The 20,894-nt window shown below is 42.4% G+C and overlaps 1 protein-coding gene across 5 annotated transcripts in view; it reads left to right on the top strand.

Annotated features, from left to right (window-relative positions):
- The window catches only part of shf (Src homology 2 domain containing F), a 94,234-nt gene extending 73,665 nt beyond the window's left edge, over positions 1-20,569 (top strand). For 2 of the 5 annotated variants that reach the window (XM_088296844.1, XM_088296843.1), the window contains 4 exons: positions 3,757-3,903; positions 10,249-10,423; positions 10,611-10,730; positions 16,855-20,569. In XM_088296844.1, coding sequence (XP_088152970.1) covers positions 3,757-3,903; positions 10,249-10,423; positions 10,611-10,730; positions 16,855-17,041 — 629 coding nt within the window. In that variant the 3' untranslated portion in view covers positions 17,042-20,569. The remainder of the gene's footprint in view (positions 1-3,756; positions 3,904-10,248; positions 10,424-10,610; positions 10,731-16,854) is intronic. The other 3 variants (XM_088296848.1, XM_088296846.1, XM_088296845.1) reach the window with 2 other exon arrangements.
- The last annotated feature ends 325 nt before the right edge of the window (positions 20,570-20,894 follow it).

Genomic DNA, 20,894 nt, shown 5'->3' with positions numbered 1-20,894 from the left:
CTTTTTGTTTGACGTGTTTCTGTATTGGTACACCAGCCGATAAGCGTGATCAATATATTGTTCTGGATCATATAGTTGTCTTTTATAGACCAGCAAATAGACCCCAAAAAATCGTTATTGGTATGTATCATAACGTTTGGTATGTCATCGTAGCGATACACAATATTGTAACGTATGATATCGTTTACTACAATAACGTATCGATACACGGGCATATGGACAAAAACTCAATATTGCCATGCATCACTATATCGTTTGATACCATATTGTATTAATACACCACTATATGGACAACAAATCAGTATGGTTGAGATCACGTTGTTTGGTCTGTACACGTTGTCAATGTTGTTTGTTTCGTACAGTTTTCTATTGATTCACCAACATATAGACAAAAAGTTCATGTACTATAGTGTTGTTTGGTATAATCTACCAGTATAGGAACAAACGATTCATATTTGTATTGTTGTTTACTACAATATTGTATTGATATACCAGTATTTGGACAAGTGATCGATATAACTATTTTTCAGATCGTCTGATGCAATTTGGTTTTTGATACATCAGCATGGAATATCAGTATTTGTCCTCTCAGCTCATATCCACCAAAGTGAGTCCATAACTGCCCCAAACACTGCACGTAGACACATTTTTTCCAGTTATTATCGCAGCGTTGTCAAAGTGCAATAGTTTTTTTCCACTACCAAGCCACTAACTGTCCTCTGTTGTATTCTTGTAGCTAGTGAAGGACGTTATGGCCGCAGTAATATCATTGACTAATGTACTCGCCGCCAATTGAATTTTAATAGGCCGTTCCAGCAAACATGAAAAACCTTCACAATTTATACAGCCACATGAAATAGGAAAATGAAAGTGTCGCCCAAACAAAATATGATGAGAATTCGATCATAAAACGGTTGCGCGCCGCCTGCTGCCCTCCCACTAGGGTCTGATACCACAATGCCAGACTGTTCATCCTTGTTAATGATCAGCCAAGGAGAGCGCAATATACACTCCACAACATTTTTTTTTTTTTTTTGCTATGTCAATTCCAAGCCTTGTTAAGGCGTTGGGAGAGTGTGCGGACGTGCGCTTTTGGCAAATCGCTCATCCTTGATGTGACCTCAGCAATAGCAGCAGCCTCAGTCACACGGTGGCAACAAAAGCCTCTTCTGCTGCCACCGCTGACTGAGGCGCTGATGGATGAGTCGGGAGCTGAGCACTGACCATGATGTATGATATGCGGAACAAATGAGGACGCCGGCATGGCAGCAGGAGGAAGTGTGCTGGCGTTTTCGATCTGTAAAAGCCCTCATAGGACTGCGCGCTACGTCCAAACTTTGATTCGCTCCGCTTTTAGAATTACATTTGAAATTATTCATTGCAGAGTCCAAACATTTTTCATCTGGTAAAATAGACATAGGAGCATCTGAGAAAATCAAAAAAACATTGGTGTTGTGATATCCATTCCGATATTTATATACCGTGGTGCCTTGATAGGAGTTTAATTTGCGACGTGACCATGCTCATAGTGGTAATCATCGTTTCCCATTGAAATAAATGGAAGTGGCAGTAGTCCGTTCCAGCTTTCCCCAATACAACAAAAAAAATGCTGTAGTGTGTAGTTTGAAGTAGGAACAATAACACTCCAGAATATTGTACTTCATAAAAATATTCAGCACTGACATAATGAAACCTTTTTTGCTGGTCCTCTGGTGTGCTCACCATGGCGTTGAAAGACAGACCGATGGATATATTGTTCATCGAGGAATCTCTCATAAATTCTAGGCAGGACATGACTAGCGTATCCTACCTAGAAGTCAGATGGATTCCGCATCACGCCCAAACTCCTCATCCGCCTCATCAGTACGCCACTAATACTAGTCGTTCTCTGAAAAGGGTAAATCATACATCATTGTGAGTCTGTTATATTGTCAGGATACGTGTCGCTGCTGCACCATTTTGTTTCCAATCCATTCCTTAAAGGGTTCAAGCAACGGAATTTAAATGCTAATTGGCATTAGCAGTGAGCAAGCCGACTGAAAGGCTACACTATGCATGTTTGAAAAACACAAGGCGTAAGTCTCTTTGTTTTAATTGAGTTTGTCGGTAAAGTTTAGCTCGGCGAGCTCGCAAGTCAAAATAACAAAAATCCGCAGAATGAACGCTCCTAAGTCGGGTCACTCATATCTCAAGACATCACCGCATCTATTACTGCTAGATTATATTGTATTGATTCATCAACCTATGGACTAACAATTAATATTGCTTTAGATCATGTGTTGAAACAGTATCTTAACAAACAACACAAGAGCAAGAGGATCAACCGCTGAGATTTATGGTATCACAGTTTTGTCCAATACTGCACTGAAGCAACAGCATATTGGCAAAAATTGTCAATATTCTATTGTTGCTTGTTGGACTTTAGCATAAAATTACCGTGATGAGTCACAAATGAAATATCAGTATTTACTGCATGGTATCACATTGTTAACTCAAATGTCTCACTAGGCCAGTCTAGACAATGTTTCGTATCGTTACGTATGGAATTGCTTTTTTTAAAAATCCATTTTATGGACAGAAGAAAAGATTGATATCACTATGTACCTTATAGTTGTTTGGTTATGATACTGTAACAATATACTCGTACATGAAGAAAAGATCGACATCGCCATTTATCACATGGCCACAGGTGTGCAAGAGTCGCCGTTATGAATTTTTAATGAATCTTCCCTGCGCTTAACGAGCCAGAAAGTCCTCAAATAAATCATCGATAGGCTTTACGCTTCAACGGCAGGAGAATCCTGCAAAAAAAAAAAAAAACATCATCGTGCAGATAACCTTCAAGTCGGCCCTCTTTCTTTCAAACGTGTCCCGCCACCGCTGCCCTTATCTTCACTCGCACACATTGGCCCACACACACGCGCACACACACATGCACGGCATACCCATAACATTTTCACCCGCCTCACAGGCTCCCTTTGGCCAGCCAGCCTAAAAGACTTTCATCATGTCTCCATCCTTTTTTTTTTTCATACAAATGGCACTTTCACACAAACATGCTCTGAAATGGAGCGCCATTGTGCAGTGTGATGGATATTAGCATTGAGAAGCCGCGCACCGGAGGGGGGCAAAAAAACGAGGTTCTTCATGCACATAATTTGAAGCGTAAACACGGCCGTCTTGTTTTGAATATGCACGCATTAGCAATTAGCCGAGAAAATTAAGCGCAGCCAAATGAAATGGAAGCGGAGAAAACAGGCATGCTAATGAAAAACCCTCAAGAAACTTACACCTGCCTTTACAAATACTGTTCATCAAGGTCGAAAGAAAGCAAGGTCAACACATGAAAATACGAATGTTGTCTTTCAACACAAAAGGGCGGAAGAAGTGAGTGTCGGCTGTTAAACTTGCCACTGCTGTCCCGGCGTTCCCTTTGCCACAGGCATCTTCCCATCTCTGTTCCAGTTATGATACCACGTCCAAAATGTGTCAAATTGCCGCATCTCCTCCATCACCAAATGTGGGCTATCGATTGCGCTTCCTTCCACACATGCTCGCGTCTTCACAAACTAACTTTTTCCATCCTCCTTTTCTTCCTTCTCTATTTCAGCTTCCTGTTTAGTCACAACAACCATTTCGCTCTACCTCAACTTGTTAAAAGTTTCACGCCGTTTTCTTGTTCCTCTCTTATCCTTTTTTTCCCCCCTCCTTGTTGTCGTCCATCTCCTCCGTTCCTTCTTCGGGCGTCTCTTGCAGTAGAGATTAAAGTGATCAAGGACCTTCCGTGGCCCCCTCCGGTGGGGCAGCTCAACAGCAGCTCTCCCCTAGTGGAGGAGCCGGAGTCGCCCTCGCAGACGGCTCAACCATCGCCCGGACAAGCCGCCAGTGAGCAGCACCACCAGGGTGGGTGTTGGTGTTCCACTTGTCCAATGTCTGTCCCATCGAGTCCAGCCAGCCATCATTTCATCCATTCTTTTACCATCTTTCCGTCCATCCGCCCTTCTGTCTGTTTCACTTGTGATCAGTATGATGAAATGGAATTTGAGATGATTAATTGCAGCTCAGCAAAGCCAGAGGGCTTTACTATGAGTTGTATCTTGACGTGGTTTATGATCGTATTATTTTTAGACCTTGGCAAGCACCCCAAAAAACATGTTTTGGGACACTATGACAGCATATTAATATATAGAGACAAAGTCGTTACATTTCCAGAATGACCTCATCCAGGCCGTTAATATGAGGTATGAGTGAAAGTGATTTGTTGCGATGACATTTTTAGACCTTTTCAAGCACAAAAAAGAAAACAAGGCTGTATTGACACAATAATTGCATAATTGGAAAGACCTCATCGTCGCAAAGTCTTTGCATCTCCAAAGCCGTCACCAAGCCACCAATATGAGTCATATATATCATTGTGGTTCAATATCATTTGGGATCTTTTTATTCATTTATTTATTTATTTTTTACCTTGCATCACTTGCCACCAAAAGCGAATGTGAGGATGTGTCCCGTGAGACTGCTGGTTAAGAAAATGTACCAAAAAAGCTTTTTTGTTAGTTTGTTATTTTCATCATCTGCTATGATCGGTATGAGTGGGTTGTTCAGGGATGATTGAAAGAGTAGTTTGTAGCGATAGTGGCGTCGGGCACTAGGTTTTGTAAACACCGCACTTTTTCCATCTGGATTACACGTGGTGGAAAATCAGTCGCTCCTGTGCTGAGTTTTAAGTGCTGAAGGCCCATTAGATTTAATTGTGCCCAACTGCCTCTTGTCTGCGTAATCACTCGCTCTGACCCCCCCCATTTCCTCTTGTCAACACACTTGCCACGCTTCCAGATGGTTCCCCAAGTGGCGGTCTCCTCGCTTGAGTAGCTGCAACAGAATCACGCTCATCTGAAGTTGTTTTTAGTCCGTCATGTAAAAGTAGTAACTGTCAGAAGTTGCGTAGCTTGTGCAATTTCACGGGAGGCATGACATGAGAGCAGAGGCGTCGCCACCCTTGGGAGATGTGGATGTTGCTGCATGATAGCCTTTAAGTCTTGAAAGTGACTCTGAATCTTCAGCCAGCCTAGCTTTTAGTGTCAAGGGTTATGTAAATTAGTCCCACTATTACATCACAGTGATGCAGAAGTTTAGAACACATTTTCACAAATTGGCAGCTAGAAATAGATATATTTGGGTGTTTAGTTTCACACTTGACTGGTGGGCGGACCCTCCAAAGGGCCTAACTATTTGCATACAAGCAATTAAAAAGTCAGTCTTCCGTAATATGTCCCCTTGAAGGCGTTCAGTTTTGGAGCCTTCTCACCGTACTTCTTCCTCTTCTTTAAAAACAGTCGTTCCACAGACGCACTGTGAACTGCTGTCATTACACACAGAAGCGAAGGACGTGTGGCAGAACTAATGCAAGGGAATGGGATCTCCCCCCGTGGGGATCAGCCGGTAAAAGGACACCTCTGTGCGCCGTAGGCGAGGACTTGATTTATGTCGGCCAATCCATGGGAAATCTTTCTGGTTAGCGCCCCCCTCATCAGCCGGTCTGAGCCAGTGCTGCAGGTTTTGGGTTGCCCTCTGTGACCGTGTGACTCCATTTGTTAAAGCGCTTGTCCTCATAAGGGTCACGGGAGCCTCTCCCAACTGAACGGTCACTCTGGTCACTCGTATGATATGAAATATGACAGAGGGCTACATGCTGTATAAACAAACAGCCATTCACACTCACATTCTAACTTAAGGACCATTTAGTGATGTGCTTATGACAGTTCAGAGATGCTTTTGTTCACAGACGGACATTAAAGAGTTTTTCTGTTGAGCTCACTTGAACTCTTTTGCTGAACAAAACAGCAGCACCTACAACGGGCGCAATGTCTCTAAAGAGTCTTGTTGCATGTTGAAAATGAGTTGGCGGCATTTTTTTTCAATTTCTTATAATTGTCTACATTTCTCCACAATAATCCTGTTTTAAACTCCACCTTGGTGTACATTTCAACAAGTCTTTGTAACAAAGTATTATTTCCGAACCCTTTAATGTATGTCTATCAAATTGAGACAATCGCAAGCTAGTCAATTCCACATTTGTCTTCAAATCCCTTCCAAAATGAGGAATATTAGTCACTATCAAAATGCTTTTAGAACATTTTGACATACAATGTAATGTAATAGCTATTTGACAGCCAGACACATTCTACCATGACCTTTATTTTTTTTTTTATTCCATTTTAATTTTTTAGAGTGCTTCTTCCTCAAGAAGGCTAAAAGCATAAAAGGGGGATGTCTTCTTCCCTCCATCCGTCAGCATCCGCCTGACACTTTCATCCGATTCCATTGACAATAGCTGCACCAACACACACACGACATGATCATTTCTGTGTGTATGTGTGTTTCTTCAGATAACTGTGCACGTTCTCATCCCTCCTAAGATGCCTGTCGGGGCCTTTTGTTCTCCTCTTGGCCAATCATCTCGTCAATCTCGCTGATGTTGAAACCCAAAATAGACATTTTAAGCTTAGAAGAATTGTAATCCAATCAGTGCACGGTGATTCTCCTTTTTTTTCCATGTCTACGTTGGATGTAGACAAGAAAAAGATGAGGTCAATGCTCAATGCATACATCGTGTGTGGGCAAGCAAAGACAGAAATAAGACAGATAGACAGGCAAGAATCATGCAACACGTAAATTATCCTGCAGTCTATAAACATTTGCGTTGAGAATATTTCTATATCTCCAAATGTAATGGGAATTTTAAAAATGTAGCCCCAAAAGCATTTTTCACTTATGAACAATAATAGTTTATCATGACGTGACCCCCCCCCCCAAAAAAAAAAAATAGAAAAACATGTTTTCAGGAGTCCTTTGAAAGCAAACTTGCCCAAGAGAGTTTTTTTTTTTCCATTGGCGACCAAATTTGACCCATGGACTTGATAGAGGTGTGACACCACATGCTATTTTTTTCCCCCCAACTCATAACGTTTTATCTTCATGCAGAGCCACAACTTGATGGCACAGTTTGTAGGAATGCTGATGAAAAGCATGTGTCTGATTGTCAGGTAGGCATAGTTAGAATATGGCATGAAGAAGGAGACTGCAAAGGAAGACGTTGAATTGCAAACGAAGCAGCTGTCGGCGGGGATAAGATGAGCAAAAATGTGCATCTTTGTTGTCACCACTGGTCAGTTGCCATGGAAACAAAATATATCACACTTGTACTACACGGGCAGTCATGATGCGGTATCCCTAGAAAACCAAATACAAGAAGTCCTCGAGTTGCGACGTAAGACGTTTCAACTTTATGATGGCTGTGCCCCGTCCGACATTTTAGGTTCACACTGCAGGCAAATGCGACCCAGATCGGATTTTTTTTTTTTGTTCTTATGTGACCTGTGTGGTTTTTTTTGTTGTAGTTTTTTTTAAATTTATTTATTTATACATGAAAGGGTCAATTACGGCGTTTTCAAACGGCGACTTGGACAGAAAGACCAAGGTTGCATTTCTAATGTAATGTGAACGCTTACACAAAAACATTTTTCACTTCTCAGCGGTGCAGTACTGTATCTGATTTTTACTTTTTTTTTATTTTCTTAATAACAAGTATAAAACGTGTATTTGGATGTTTATTTGGTGATTTAGGGAGTTTAAAATGGAATAAAGTCCCAATTTACACGGAAATTCAGGTTACATCGCCAGCGTCGGAACGGAACTCGTTCCTGAATTGAGTGCTTCCTGTACATATGTCTTAAATGTGGTCTCACCTGGAGCATCAGTTCCCCAATTCACCCCAAACGTCTCACTATTAGTGTTGAGTGATCTGAAGCCACTGATGTTCCAACGAGCATCAGGTTTTAAGACTAAACTATAGCAAAAGCAAGTCATTTGGATGAATCACTTCCATGAGTTTGTGGTCGATTGCATCAAGGGCAATGAGTTCATTCATTGAGTGGAGGTGAAGGGGAGCCCCTGCTGGTTAAAGTGAGAACAACACTGCTGTGCTTTCAGTGATGCAGACTACATCATGCACATCAACACCAAAATTAAGAGTCAAATTATAATATATCATGTATTGCAACACTGACATGTAGTGCACATAAACTAAGAAAAACACAACAGCAGGTACGGATTTACTAGCAAAAATAAAAAAAAAAGTCGTTTGGCAAGCGACTGTGCCTGATTGATGAACAGTGACACATTACAGCATTTTACTCAACATAATGTCAATAAAAGTGGACCTATCTTGGAGCAAATGATTGTCAGGATATTTTATGAGCATTTATGGGGCTTTTATAACATTCTTTTTAGTGGGTTTGTCTCAAAATTGCTTTTTTTTCTCCTCGTTCTTTGTTGTTATTATTGTTGTCAGGCCAAATAACTCGTCAGTATGATAAACTCTCCAGATTTTTCATCCTAGTGAAAATTTACAAGCGGTTGCAGGTATGACCTTAGTGATGCATAATGTGAAATCTGCTAGACTTGTTTATCAAGCCGGGTATAATTTAAAAAAATTAATTAATTAAAAAAAGGCTCATGAACCACATGTCTGAAAAGACACCGGTTGTCCCCCATTTTGATCTGAAACCACCAAATTCACTGTGAATTTAAAACGAACAATCTAATTTAATAAAAATGACAAAAATTCAGTCCCAGAAACTAACACCAAGAAATGTTGTTACTCAAACAGCAAGAAATGTTACTCCAAAAATGGAATCATGTATAATAGACAGATGGGTGACGCTACGAATGCAAACGTCCATGATCCAATCTGCTTATCCTCATATTTAGTTTTTGTCATGCGTGCATGTGTGCAAAGCATGTTAGCAAAGCTTGAAGACTTGAAACTAATAATAACGCGGCCTCACATGGTCGGAACTTGATCAAACGTCTCACGACTGATTAGGGTCCCGCCCTGAAGAGATTCATTGGCCCCCTTCTTCTGGCTGAAATGTATTTAGAGTCGCATGTTGGGCCGCATCAAATACTCCCCAAGACCATATGTAGCCCACAAGCTGAACGCATGCCTATGGACTTGTTGTCACCCTAGCTAATAGAACTCTAGAGACGACGCTCCGTTGATGACAGAGAGCCGCTGTCAGCCCTGTACATCAATTCTCTTCATCAAGAGCCGCAGCCGTTGAGATGTCAAAGCGTTCGGACCGCCCGACATCTGCGATGGAAGCCGCTCGCGCATGCCGGTCCCACCACCGGCGTGTCAGCGTGGCTCTAAAATAGGTCTTTTCCAAAGCCAAGGGTGCTGCGACATCAATTATCGTGATGGATGATGGCGGGAAAGAGACCAAAAGCCACACACATGGGAAACACACACAAGCAGGAGCTGACTGGCCACGTGAGCCTTATGTAAATAGCCACTAAACAAGTTGAGTGAATTTTTACCAGTTGACCTTGAGTGCACATAACCTTGTCAGGATATGTAATGTTTAACTTTTTGTGTGTGTGTTGTGTTTGTTTGTGTTTTTCCTGTTGACACATTCACACACATCGGAATGTGAACATGCGTGTATTTATATACGAAGCGTATGTTTGTGTGTTCCTCTGGATGGATTAATGTACCGTGCCTCTTCCGCCGTGTGAACATGTCCCGTCACTTGGGCGAGTTGCGCGCAGTGACGCCATCCCTGCGACCAAATCGCAGTCCGGATTTCTCACGGTTTCATTGCCGTTTTAATAGAGTTGTTATTCTTCTATATCTCACAAAATTAAGTTTGCGTTTTTCTGAATATTTTATTCCAGTCGGGTCCGTAATTGTTTGGAAATTGACACAATTCTCATGTTTGTGGCTCTAAAGTCGATTTGAGATTAAACAATGTGCTTTAGTTGCAGACGTTCAGCTTCAATTTGAGGGAATTTACATCCAAATGAGTTGAACAGCGTGCTTCCCACTTTTAAGGGACCAAAGCTGATGGAACCTGTCCCCAGTTAGGAATGGAGGGCTGTCAATGGAACCGGTTCCCTTGCATCTATTGAAAACCAACTGCTGACAAAAGCAGCAAAAAAGAAATAAATCAAATAGGCAAAATAGTGTTATGTGTAGTTGCAAAGCCATAACTAAACTGCTGGCAACAAAAGTGAGTACACCCCTAAGTGAAAATGTTCCAATTGTGTCATTATTCATATTTTCCATCACCCATTGGGCAGAGTCCACCAGAGCTTCACAGGTTACCACTGGAAAAGAAAGGGAAAAAATGTAATGGGTGTGTATTGTACTTGATTTGATTACATTTTTGTTTAATTATCTTGCAGTCCAATTTGACGGCGCCGAGAAGTCTCGCATGTCGCCCACCAAGGACGGGAAAAACCGTCCACTGCAGCGGCACTCCAGCGGCTGCTTGGTGAACACCAAAATGGCGTCAGCGGAGCAGTCCGGCTCGAATGTGGGGGAACGCATCGACCCCAGCATGGCCTTGGAAAGCCAATTGTGAGTTTGATCTCATGCTTTTGATTTGTTTTGTAGCTGTTATAGTTAGCATCTGGCAATGACCACGAGACTAAAAATGGTAGCAGTGGAAAAGAATCAATAGCGAGTAGAGCTGAATCGGTGCCATGTTGTGGAAACGGGACATTTTAATTCCTGATGTTTTTTTTCCTGTTACTGCTTTCCTTAGTTGGTACCATGGCGCCATTAGTCGGACGGACGCAGAATGTCTGCTCCGGCTGTGCAAGGAGGCGAGCTACCTGGTGCGGAACAGCGAAACCAGCAAGAACGACTATTCCCTCTCACTTAAGTAAGAAATGCATTGCCCTTTTTATTTAATCACGTACAAATTATTTAGCTGGATCGGTGCTGGTGTGACGTGGCCACGAATAGACAATTCAGGAAGTGCGATGCCCAAAAACTGCTACAGTTTGGAATTCTAAGAACATTTTTGGAAATATATACCTTCATATTCTCCATCAGTCTAACTGGCGAGCTCTGTGGCCTATGGCAGCTATCTAATGCTAGGTTCACATCAAATCTGTTGCGAGCATCTCCGGTGGTTCGATTGAATTGTAAATGGAATTCGCACGAGTGGGCGCGTATGTGTGTGTGGCGATGCAAATAATGCGTTTGGAGCAATGGGACGCACTGAAAAAAAAGGTTAAAAAAAATGTAACTTCCTTCACGTTTGGCGGTAGCCAGTCAGCTGCATTATGAACACCTTCGCAGTGAAACGCCAGCGAATTAAGCCAAGCAGAACGCGCAAAACTATTTGGCGTGAACGTTTCATTAGGGTAAGAGGCAGGGTAAACCCTGGAGTGATTGCCAGTCCATTGCAGAGCACAGAGAGAGACAAACATTCACAGCATCATTTAGTGGGAACTGAACCCCCTGTGCCTGCACACAAGTTAGCCTAATGTGCCACTACAACATCGGTGACGTGTATACAAAATTTACCAAAGTCAATGAACGACTTATTCAAGGTTGTCCAACTCTGTACATTCTGTTCGCGTTCCAAAACTTAAATGCGCAGAAAGCTCCACCTGGACTACAATAGTTTGCTGACGGCGTTTTCCTGTTATGCTAATGAGCTTCAACTTTGCCACCTCTACCTCCCGCCAACATTGCCCTCATCCTTCACCTCGCCACACCGGCCTCATAATCTGCTGACAGTTCAACTACCGCCGCCCTCCATCAGTGAACGCTGACCCCCCCGCGAAGGGCGGTTCTTATTGGCCGAGTTATGTCTTGACCTTTTGTTGCGGCGAACTTTCCCTCCCCAGGGAGAAGTTGTATCGCATTCTTGTCACGAGAGCTGGTTGCCACGACAACGGGAGTGTTGCCACCTCATTCTCTGACAATGTGGCAAAGTGGTTTATCTACGGGAGGCAGGCAAATATTCTAGATTTGAAGGCAGACAAATGCCATTTGGGAAGGTCCTCCAGATTTCACGACGACCTTTAGACGGGAGATGAAAGACAGAAACTGATTAGCCTTTACCTTCACCTTGCCGGAGGCAGGAGAAAAAAAGGATGGTATGCATTTTCTTCTTTATGCTTCTGCACCTGGCCAGCTCATCATTTCATATTCGGTCCAACTAACAAAAAAAAAAATATATATATATACATGCTTATTATCCGTAGAGGTTAAATAAAAAAATTAAAAAATACAGGCAACTTTGATGTACATGCAACCCTCAGCCATCAGTGGCCGATTTAACAATTTCTCCGCCTTTGCAACTGTCACTTGAAAGTGGCTGTGGCTCTTCGCCCAGTCTAGCCCCAAAGTCAGGGGCAGACAAACTCAGTGTAATGGTGGATATTATGTAAATGGGAAAAATAGGAAGAATGTTATTTCGTTGTTTTCACATGTTTCAGGTGAGGAGGCACTCCGGAGGGACAACTATTTGCATACAAGCAATTAAAAAGTCAATTTTCCATAATATGTCCTCTTTAAAACTTTTATTTGCGAAACTGCGATCTGTTGATGCTGAAAGCAGCCTAAGTAATTTCCCAAGGGCTCTAAAGAGCAACGCACGCTTAATAACAAGCACAAATTCAATATTTAGCACTCAATGATCAATAGCTGCACGACTACAATCATCATGCTGGACTTTTTGGCTTAGTGCAAGATTGGACTAAAACTATCAGATGACCGCAAAAAGTGTGTTTCAGGTCACTTACGTGGACGGAAAGAGACGAGTTAGCCCTCTGGATCCCGCCGCCTCCATTAATCTACATCACAAAAGTGTCCAGCTGGACCTCCATAACGAGCCGGCAGCTATTAAAGCAGATATGCAGCCACTGCAGGAACCTGATTTATTTATGGCTTTGAAGCTGCGGTGGCTGCTGCTAACTGATATTAAAGCTTTGGCATAGGATAACTTGTGACCCCCATAAAAGATAGTAGTAAGAGGTGGTGCGGGGGAAATTAAAGTCACATTTCCTACTCGTTCACTTAGGTCCACACATATAAAAATATGTTTGCACAAAAGAAGTTTTTTTCGCCCAACTGGATAATCCTGATCCCGTCTGCTCTTGTGATCTTTTTATCCTGTACCGTCCCAATCCTCTGATTAAAGGTAAAGTTGGGATTCCTTAAATAATGTCACCCTCAAGGCCACACTGTTTTCTGACCAGATTAGAGAGGAAAAGTCCCTCTACACCAGGTGTCCTCAATCCTGTTCCTGCCTGTTTTCCATTGCTCCCTGTTGCAACACACCTGATTCAAATGATGAGTAATTAGCAAGGTCTGCCGAAGCTAGATAATGATCCTGATTGTTGGAATCATGTGTGTTACAGTAAGGGAGAAATGGAAAACTGGCAGGGCCCCGGTCCTCAAGGGACAGGATTGTAGACCCCTGCTACACACCATAAGATAATTGCCCAGGATCGTCATTTAAAGACGTTTGACAATTGGGCCTTTGCTTATTTTGATCAGAAGGGAGCAAAAATGTTGAAATTGCCAAATTTCAATTTATTGTTCCTTAGAGACTGCTGTAGAATTTTAAGAAGGTTGTCGAAATGTCTGGGAAAACACAAAAGTCATTGTTGAATATCCCAGAACGTGTGACACATTACTATACTTGGGCGAGGCATTTTCCTAATAATCGGTGCTGCTGGGCATCAGGCGACATCAGTTCTCTTGCCTGTGGCGCAAGTGCGGGTCAGGCCTCAAAAGCAATCTTTGGACTGATTGGCGCAGCGACATGCGCCGCATAGGCAGAGGTGACGACGAGTTCAGTCCCGCTCGACATGAGGCGAGGTCCCCAGCTGCCACTGAGATTGAGCGGGAGGCCCAAGGTGAGGATGGTCTGTGTCTCGGGTTGCTGAAAGATGCATGAGGCCGCATGGTGGCACGTATGTGCGCTGCATTATTGATAAAGAGCGACAAAACCTTCCCCAGTCAGTTCTCTGACCTGACGACAAGTGCTTTCTGTCTGCTCTGCCCTCCCTACCCTCTCGCTACTCCCCAACTACTCCTTAATCGTAAGAAATCCATTTTAGTCTTACTTTTTGCTACGAGAACTTCGAGGAGCAATGGAATAGTCTGTGATGTACAAGAATGGATGATTTGAAATGTCAGAAATCACTATAGACACCGAAATAAAATCCACCTTTGTCTATACAATTGATAAATGATTCATGAACAAGTTTGCGTTGAGGGTTGTAAATTAAAAGTTGGAGCAGGGCTCATCATCTTTAGAATAAGGTAGCCATCCAAGACCGCTTGAGTCGGCTGTGGCCCTGTCTTGAAAATAGCTGGCAGATATTTTTAACAAAAAGTGTTGCATATTGATATTTATCCGTTTCTTAATTATGGCGAGAAATGAATGTCAATTAAATAAATATCATTCATTATCAATAATTACAATTAGCTGAAAGAAGTTTGTGTGTACTATAAAACTGGTAGTCCTTGGCATTAATCAGAACCCAGGAAGTTGCTCTCCACTTCACAAAGGTCAGTGAGGCCTAAGTTAGAGAGTTTGAGTTAAGGGGTAAGAGTTGCTATTAAGGCTTAGTTTAAAGTTAGCCGTAAGGTTAAAAATTAGAGATTAGTTTTAGAGTCTGGGTTAAGGTTAGGGTCTTGTGTGAATAAGACTTAGGTGTGAAGAGGCCTCTTCACACCAAACGTGGCCAACTGTTGCGTTGGCCATGGAGTCGGCACGTCGGACCAGAAAACCGAAGAACACACCGCAAAATCCGACAGAGACGCCAACTACTCCGGACCCTCTACGCATGCGTTAGAAGTAGTACCACCCCATGTCATCGGCGGTGATAGTCGATGCGTAGACTTTGATGGTGATTTTTAAATCCAATAGTAGCAGCTAGAAGGCTTAGGCATCGTGTTAGCGGCTCAGTTAGTTTGAAGGACTATGGACGATGATTTGAAGGTTAGGTTTGCCGTTGGCATTTAGGTCTTAAGTCAATGTAATTAATTACAAATATTCATAATCCTTATTGACTAAATATTTACATACAAGAGTTACCTTCCAAGCAGAACTCAGTTGTTAACTTGTTTACAAACCAAAACAGCAGCACCCGCCAAAGCACGGTTGTTAGATGAGTCAAAGTGTTGGCGTTTTGCAGGCTAACTCATGGTGGGTGTGGAAGTAGTCAAAGGGGGCCTTCAGCAATTTTGTGTTGTCCGAGTAATTCAATTGGCGCGCATGTGAAATGAAGGATGCCCACAGCACATTTGATGCTCACTTGTCTCTGTCGGGCATTATTACCTTTTGAAAGATTTTATTTTGACATCTTAGATTCTTAACACCAGGATCGTCATTTTACGGGATGTCAGAGGCAGGGAGATAAGCCGCCATTCCCAAGGACGACTACGCTCAATGTGAGCGACGGCAGATATTCATCTTGCATGGACAAACCGTGCACTCTATTGACCTGCTGTCCTTGTGCTCTACACGACAATATTGTGTATCGACAACCCCAAACATTTGCTGGAAAATCATCTGGGAATCAAGTTTTTGGAGGGGCAAGGTTAGGATTTAGAGGTTACGGGTGGGATTTTCAGTTATAAATTGGAGTAAGGGTCAGGACACAGGAGTTAAAGTTAGGATTGTTTAGTGAATAGTTAAAAGGGGTTAGGTAGAAGTTAGAAATTAAGCATTATGAATCAGGGTGGGAGTTAGCACTGTTGTCCTTGTGGATGTCTCAGAAGGACAATATTGTGCATCAACAACTCCAAACATTTGCTGAAAAATCATCCGGGAATGGAGAAAAAACAAACAAACAGCATACCCTGAAGTGTTGTTCTGTTTTATGTGTTTTTATGTAACCTAGCATCCGCCTCAGAGGGATTGATGATTCATCACAAACACTTTGTAGCGGCTATTTTTAACTAGAGGTCTCCTGGCTGCTGCTCACAGACTAACAGAAGTGGCGATACAGAACGTACAGAACGGTTCCTATTTCAAGTCATTAGCGACACTCCGGGGACTCAATAACGCAAAAGTCAAAGAGGTGTTTTTACTCCACTTGAGTCGAGAAATATTACACAGAGGCTTTGTCTGTTAAGAGTTAAAACCAAAGGAAATCATGGTCTTGTTGACAGCATTATGTCATTTTTAGGACAGCTTCAGATTGAACTTTAGGCTTTTTTTCAACACTCTTTTGTTATTAATGCACTACTTTTTCATTTTGCGTGATTGAGCAAAGAGACTTGTGGAGTTACACTCCAAATGGCAAATAATTAAAGAAGGAACCAATTTGCACATAGATGTAGAAGTACATGCACGTCCTGTGCATGTACTTCTTCATCTGGACTATGTGCAAATTGGTTCCTTTAAATTCAATGTCCTGTGAAATTTCAACCTGAAGTCTTTAATTGTTGTTCTGGGAACAGGAACAGGAAAACTTTGTTCAAACACAAATTAGTTGGTGTTCCGACCAAAGAGTAGAAGTTAAGGTTTAAGGTTGGGATTGCGGGCTAGGTTTTGAGGTTAGGATCCGGAGTTATGGGTTAGGGACTTCACATATTTAAATGAAATGTTCAACTGTCTTCTTACCATCTACCATCTCAGATTTGCCAAAGAAACAAAAATGCAATTGGTTATTTATGTTTTGCAATTTTCTGAAAATAGAATCAACGAGATATTAGTTTCTTAGACCAATATTCATAACAAGATATATGGAATATTAATAGTACACGGTTCCCTGTGGCCTGACTCAGAATGGTAATTTTCTATTTGCGAGCACAGGATTAGTGAGAAACTGTAAAAGGTATTGATCCAGGGCTGGGAACCTCTTCATTTGCTTTTACAGCTCTAGCTTAAGTGATTTATCCTAAGGGTTCATTAGCCTCATCCCCATGCCGGGCACGTGACGCCTTGCACTTTAAGTACAAGTCTCCGTCGCGTCCCCTCCGTTGCTCAATGCCTGTCCTTTCTTGTGTTTTTTTTTTTTTTGTGTCACCAGGAGCAGCCAGGGCTTCATGCACATGAAGCTGTCCAGGACCAAGGAGAACAAGTACGTCCTTGGTCAGAACAGCTGCCCCTTCGACAGCGTTCCCGACATCATCCACTTCTACTCCAGCCGCAAGCTGCCCATCAAGGGGGCCGAGCACATGTCCCTGCTGTACCCCGTTGCCATCAGGACACTATAGTGCCCCACACAAACCAGTACCCCCATTATGGAAAGGGAAATTCCAAAACTGCTGATTCTGATTCATCTCACTGGTTGTCAGATTCCCGTGGATCTGTCTTTTATACAGGAGTTATTTTAGTTTATTTATGACCGACACACGCTTACTTCCCTTTTGTTGGCGTTCACACGGAGAGGATCCACTTTTTTTTTTCTTTTGTCGCGGCTGTTGAATTGGAAAACTTGGGTTTTCTGTGAGGTTTAGAATGGGCACTTGACTAGATTGCCGTTGAGCCAAATCACGCTATATAACGCTACTGAAAAGGTTGCCAAGGTAAAGGCCTGTGTGATGTGTGACGATTAAGAAACAAGACTACGGTTTAATTTTCTGACTCTTGTCAAGCAAGTCTCATCTCTTCATTGTCACACCCCACAGGGGTGATTGGACTAATCACGTTGACCTTCTTTAGACAGTTAACCAAATGAGACATAAAGAGTGCACACCATTTTCCTTTGGTGCATTAGGGATGGGCTTCTAACCTATCAAATAAACCCGTGAAGTAGCCAGCTAACTAAATAGACAAAATGGAACCAGCATCAGCACATTCCTGAAGTTCTGAACGTCCATTCCTATGCCAGTGGAGTATTGGTCGAAATGACATCGCCGGGAGAGGTTAATGTTGCCAGGAAAAGTCACTCTTGTGGAGGTCAGCGAAGAGAGATCACGATAAGGAAACGGGACTGTGGCTTTCCGACGTCTGTGTATTGCCCCTGCTGTCACGTGACAGTCGTTCTCTTTTTATTTTTTGTGGACACTCCTCATAAGCTGTAGCTGACGTGTTCGTCTTATTTCGACAGCAAACTACTTGACTGAATCAACTGTGTCAGGCATTAGCATGCTAACTAAGACACAAACCAAGAATTAGCTAACAGACAAATTGTGAGCTCCAGTTTGCAAAACGTGTGACAAGAAATTAACAAGACATGTTGCCTTCTTTAAAAAGCAAACTAGATGATACTGATGCTGGTTCCAACCAAGCAGTCCGCTCCATTTTGTCTCCATTACATCAGAATACGTTAAGATCCACTAATTGTTAACATGCCCTTCTTTAGTTGTAGTACTCTATGCACGTAGATGTATTGCATAGGGGGGACGTGAAGAAATCGGAGGGGGTCTGGCTTTTGCGTTGCTCTCTCTTTCATGTCATCATCCATACTCTCCGCCATCCGTCAGCGAGGTGGAGGCGCGTTCCACCAATGAGAGCCTAAGTGGCGAGACATGCTGGAGAGAGAGCATGATAGACGGGTCAACCCGTCCAAAAAGCCAAAGAAGAGGAACGAAATCCCCCTTTTAACCCTGGAGCCGTCCCGCCTCCCCCCTGCCACAACGCCTGCATTGTCTACCTCAGAAAATCAATGCCATTCAGCCGTCTGTCTGCAGATCAATAGGTACAGTGGGACGGCCCGCATCGATCCATTCTCTGCTTCCTAATTTCCTTAAAATGGCATCATTCATTTTGGATTTATAAAAAAAAAAAAAAAAGAAAGGACAACTCAAGCCCAGCTTTGATGTGTTTTTTTTGTCACTACTACGATGCTGTGTGATGTCAAACGTTTAGTTGAAGCCTTATAAATGCATGGAGATCAGCTGACTGCAATCCTGCTTTTGAACGATTGTTCCCTGACTGTAATTTATTGGTGAGCTAATTAGCACCCCACTTTATTTGTCGTGATTGTGTTCTCCGGGGTGACTCCTGTTGGTGCTCTACGCTTTGCTCTTCTTGTGTGCTTGACACGCCTCGGCCCAATTCTTCCTGACCAAACACAGCGCAGTTTGTTGGAACCCCGATGAACATTCAAACTGGAACTTCATACATTCACGTTTCCATCACAAAGACTTGAGAACACTTGACAGTCCTGCTTTGAACCACCTTGAGAAGACCCGTCACTCCTTTGTGGATTTTTCTCACCAACCACGCTTAGATTTTTGTGATGGAGCATAATGAAGAAAGGGAATCGAATTGTGTTGTGACTGCAATTCTTAAAATTAGATCCATGCAGTGGACCCTTAAAACTCAAATGCAATCAGGAGGCTGTATGACGAAGTTAAACTAGTAAAGTTCCAATTCACATTTTAGCATAATTGTTCAAATAGAAGGCAAACAATTCAAAAAAATTACAGACAAAAAAAAAAAACCAGCAAGACTTGCTTTCATTCTTGTATGACTTTTAGACCATGATTTCCCCTGTAAAAGTTTTAGACTAAAATTTACCAGCTGATCACCTGAACCTTTCCCTGTTGGTTTACTGTTGTAAATTTTTGTCTAGCCACCCTGCGGATGTTGTCAAACTCAGTTAGAATTAGCAATCCTAGCCGACAGATGCACAGATTAGCTACTGCCAAGGGCCATATTTTCCTTTGAAAACCTTTCAGCAACAGTTCAATGACCGACGAGGGTGAATTGTTGCAGCGTTTCTATGTCCAGACATCCCGATGATGTTGTCAAACTGAATTAGCATTAGCAATGCTAGCGTACAGATCAAGCTTCTCCATTGGTCCATTGTCCTAAATTATTGCCAAATCAGACTGCTAATAATGAATATGTGACTTAACATTCACATTTCTAGTCCACAGATGTGCACAACTGTGAGTAATCTCATTTTCTTTTTAGAACTTTTCACGTCCCAAGGGTCCATCTACTATAGTTTCATGCACCCTACTAATTATGACTTTGCGTCAGCATTGAGAGCAGAAACAGGTTCACTGCCATGGTCGATATTGTACCTGCTAAAATTTCCAAATTGTTAATTTAGGAAAAACTGAGTTCAGTGGGTCCACTGTTGATGCTTTATGCCCTGTCACGCTAATAATGTTGTGTTAACATTGCTAGACAAACTGCAATGGCCTCAAAACACAATACAAGCTCTTCCAATCGTTAGTTTCTATTTATCATTAGTTGCTTGGTGAGCAAATCCGCAAGAAATGGTCAAATTTAGGAGAATTAACAAGCGAGTGTTCATATTGTAGAGTTACATATCGATAGATCACCGCTAAGTGTGCTATGCAACTGGAGGACTCCTGATTGGTGTTTCAATGGTACCAACCGTCCAATGTAGTCGATGGAAACGATTCACCTGCTTAAAAAGTCGAACAGGGTGGCGCCGCGGCGAGGACGACGTCACTGCAGCTTTACTACGACTTAAGTGGACCTACGAGTGGAAAGATTTAGAGAAGATGAATGAATGTCAACATAGGCTCTTAATGATTGCTGCAAACGGGTGTTCTAGTCCAAGAGGGGGAGGCCTTACTTAGCTTTGGAGGAAATAGACTGCAATCCACGGAGGACACTTCACATTTCTCTATGGAAAGCATCTCTTCTGTCTGAAGTGTCTTAAATTGTGTGTGTGTGTGTGCGTGTACGAGTATGTGTGTGTATGTGCGGCGTCCCCCTCATGGCCAAATGTATATACTGAATGTATCATAAGCACGGGGGACGCAGAGGCATCGAAATAAAGAAATAAAAGAAGAAATGTGTTTATTATGACTAAAGCTCAAGTTGTTGTATGACGTTTTTTTGACAACGACACCAGTTTCCATGGCTACACTTCTCTGTAAATAGCGAGCGGCTGCTACATCGTTTGAGTCAAGGACTGCGGCTATTGGTAGCCGCTGGAGAGTTGTGTATTGATCCACATGGAAACGCGATACTACACTTCAGTCATCACACACTCACATCAAGTAGGCTGCTTCTTTTAGGGCAAATGGTTGAAAGACTATGGCAGCATGTGCCAGAGAAGACAAATACATTATTCAAAGTATTGTCAAAAATATTTAAAAAAAAACAGTTCAATACAAATCTTAATCTAATCGATTG

This window comes from Idiotropiscis lumnitzeri, chromosome 5 (assembly GCF_059441095.1).
Source record: "Idiotropiscis lumnitzeri isolate Australia: NSW breed Sydney's pygmy pipehorse chromosome 5, RoL_Ilum_1.0, whole genome shotgun sequence".
NCBI lineage: Eukaryota > Metazoa > Chordata > Actinopteri > Syngnathiformes > Syngnathidae > Idiotropiscis > Idiotropiscis lumnitzeri.
Note: the sequence above shows the minus strand (reverse complement) of the source record. Positions and strands in the feature narration are given on the sequence as shown.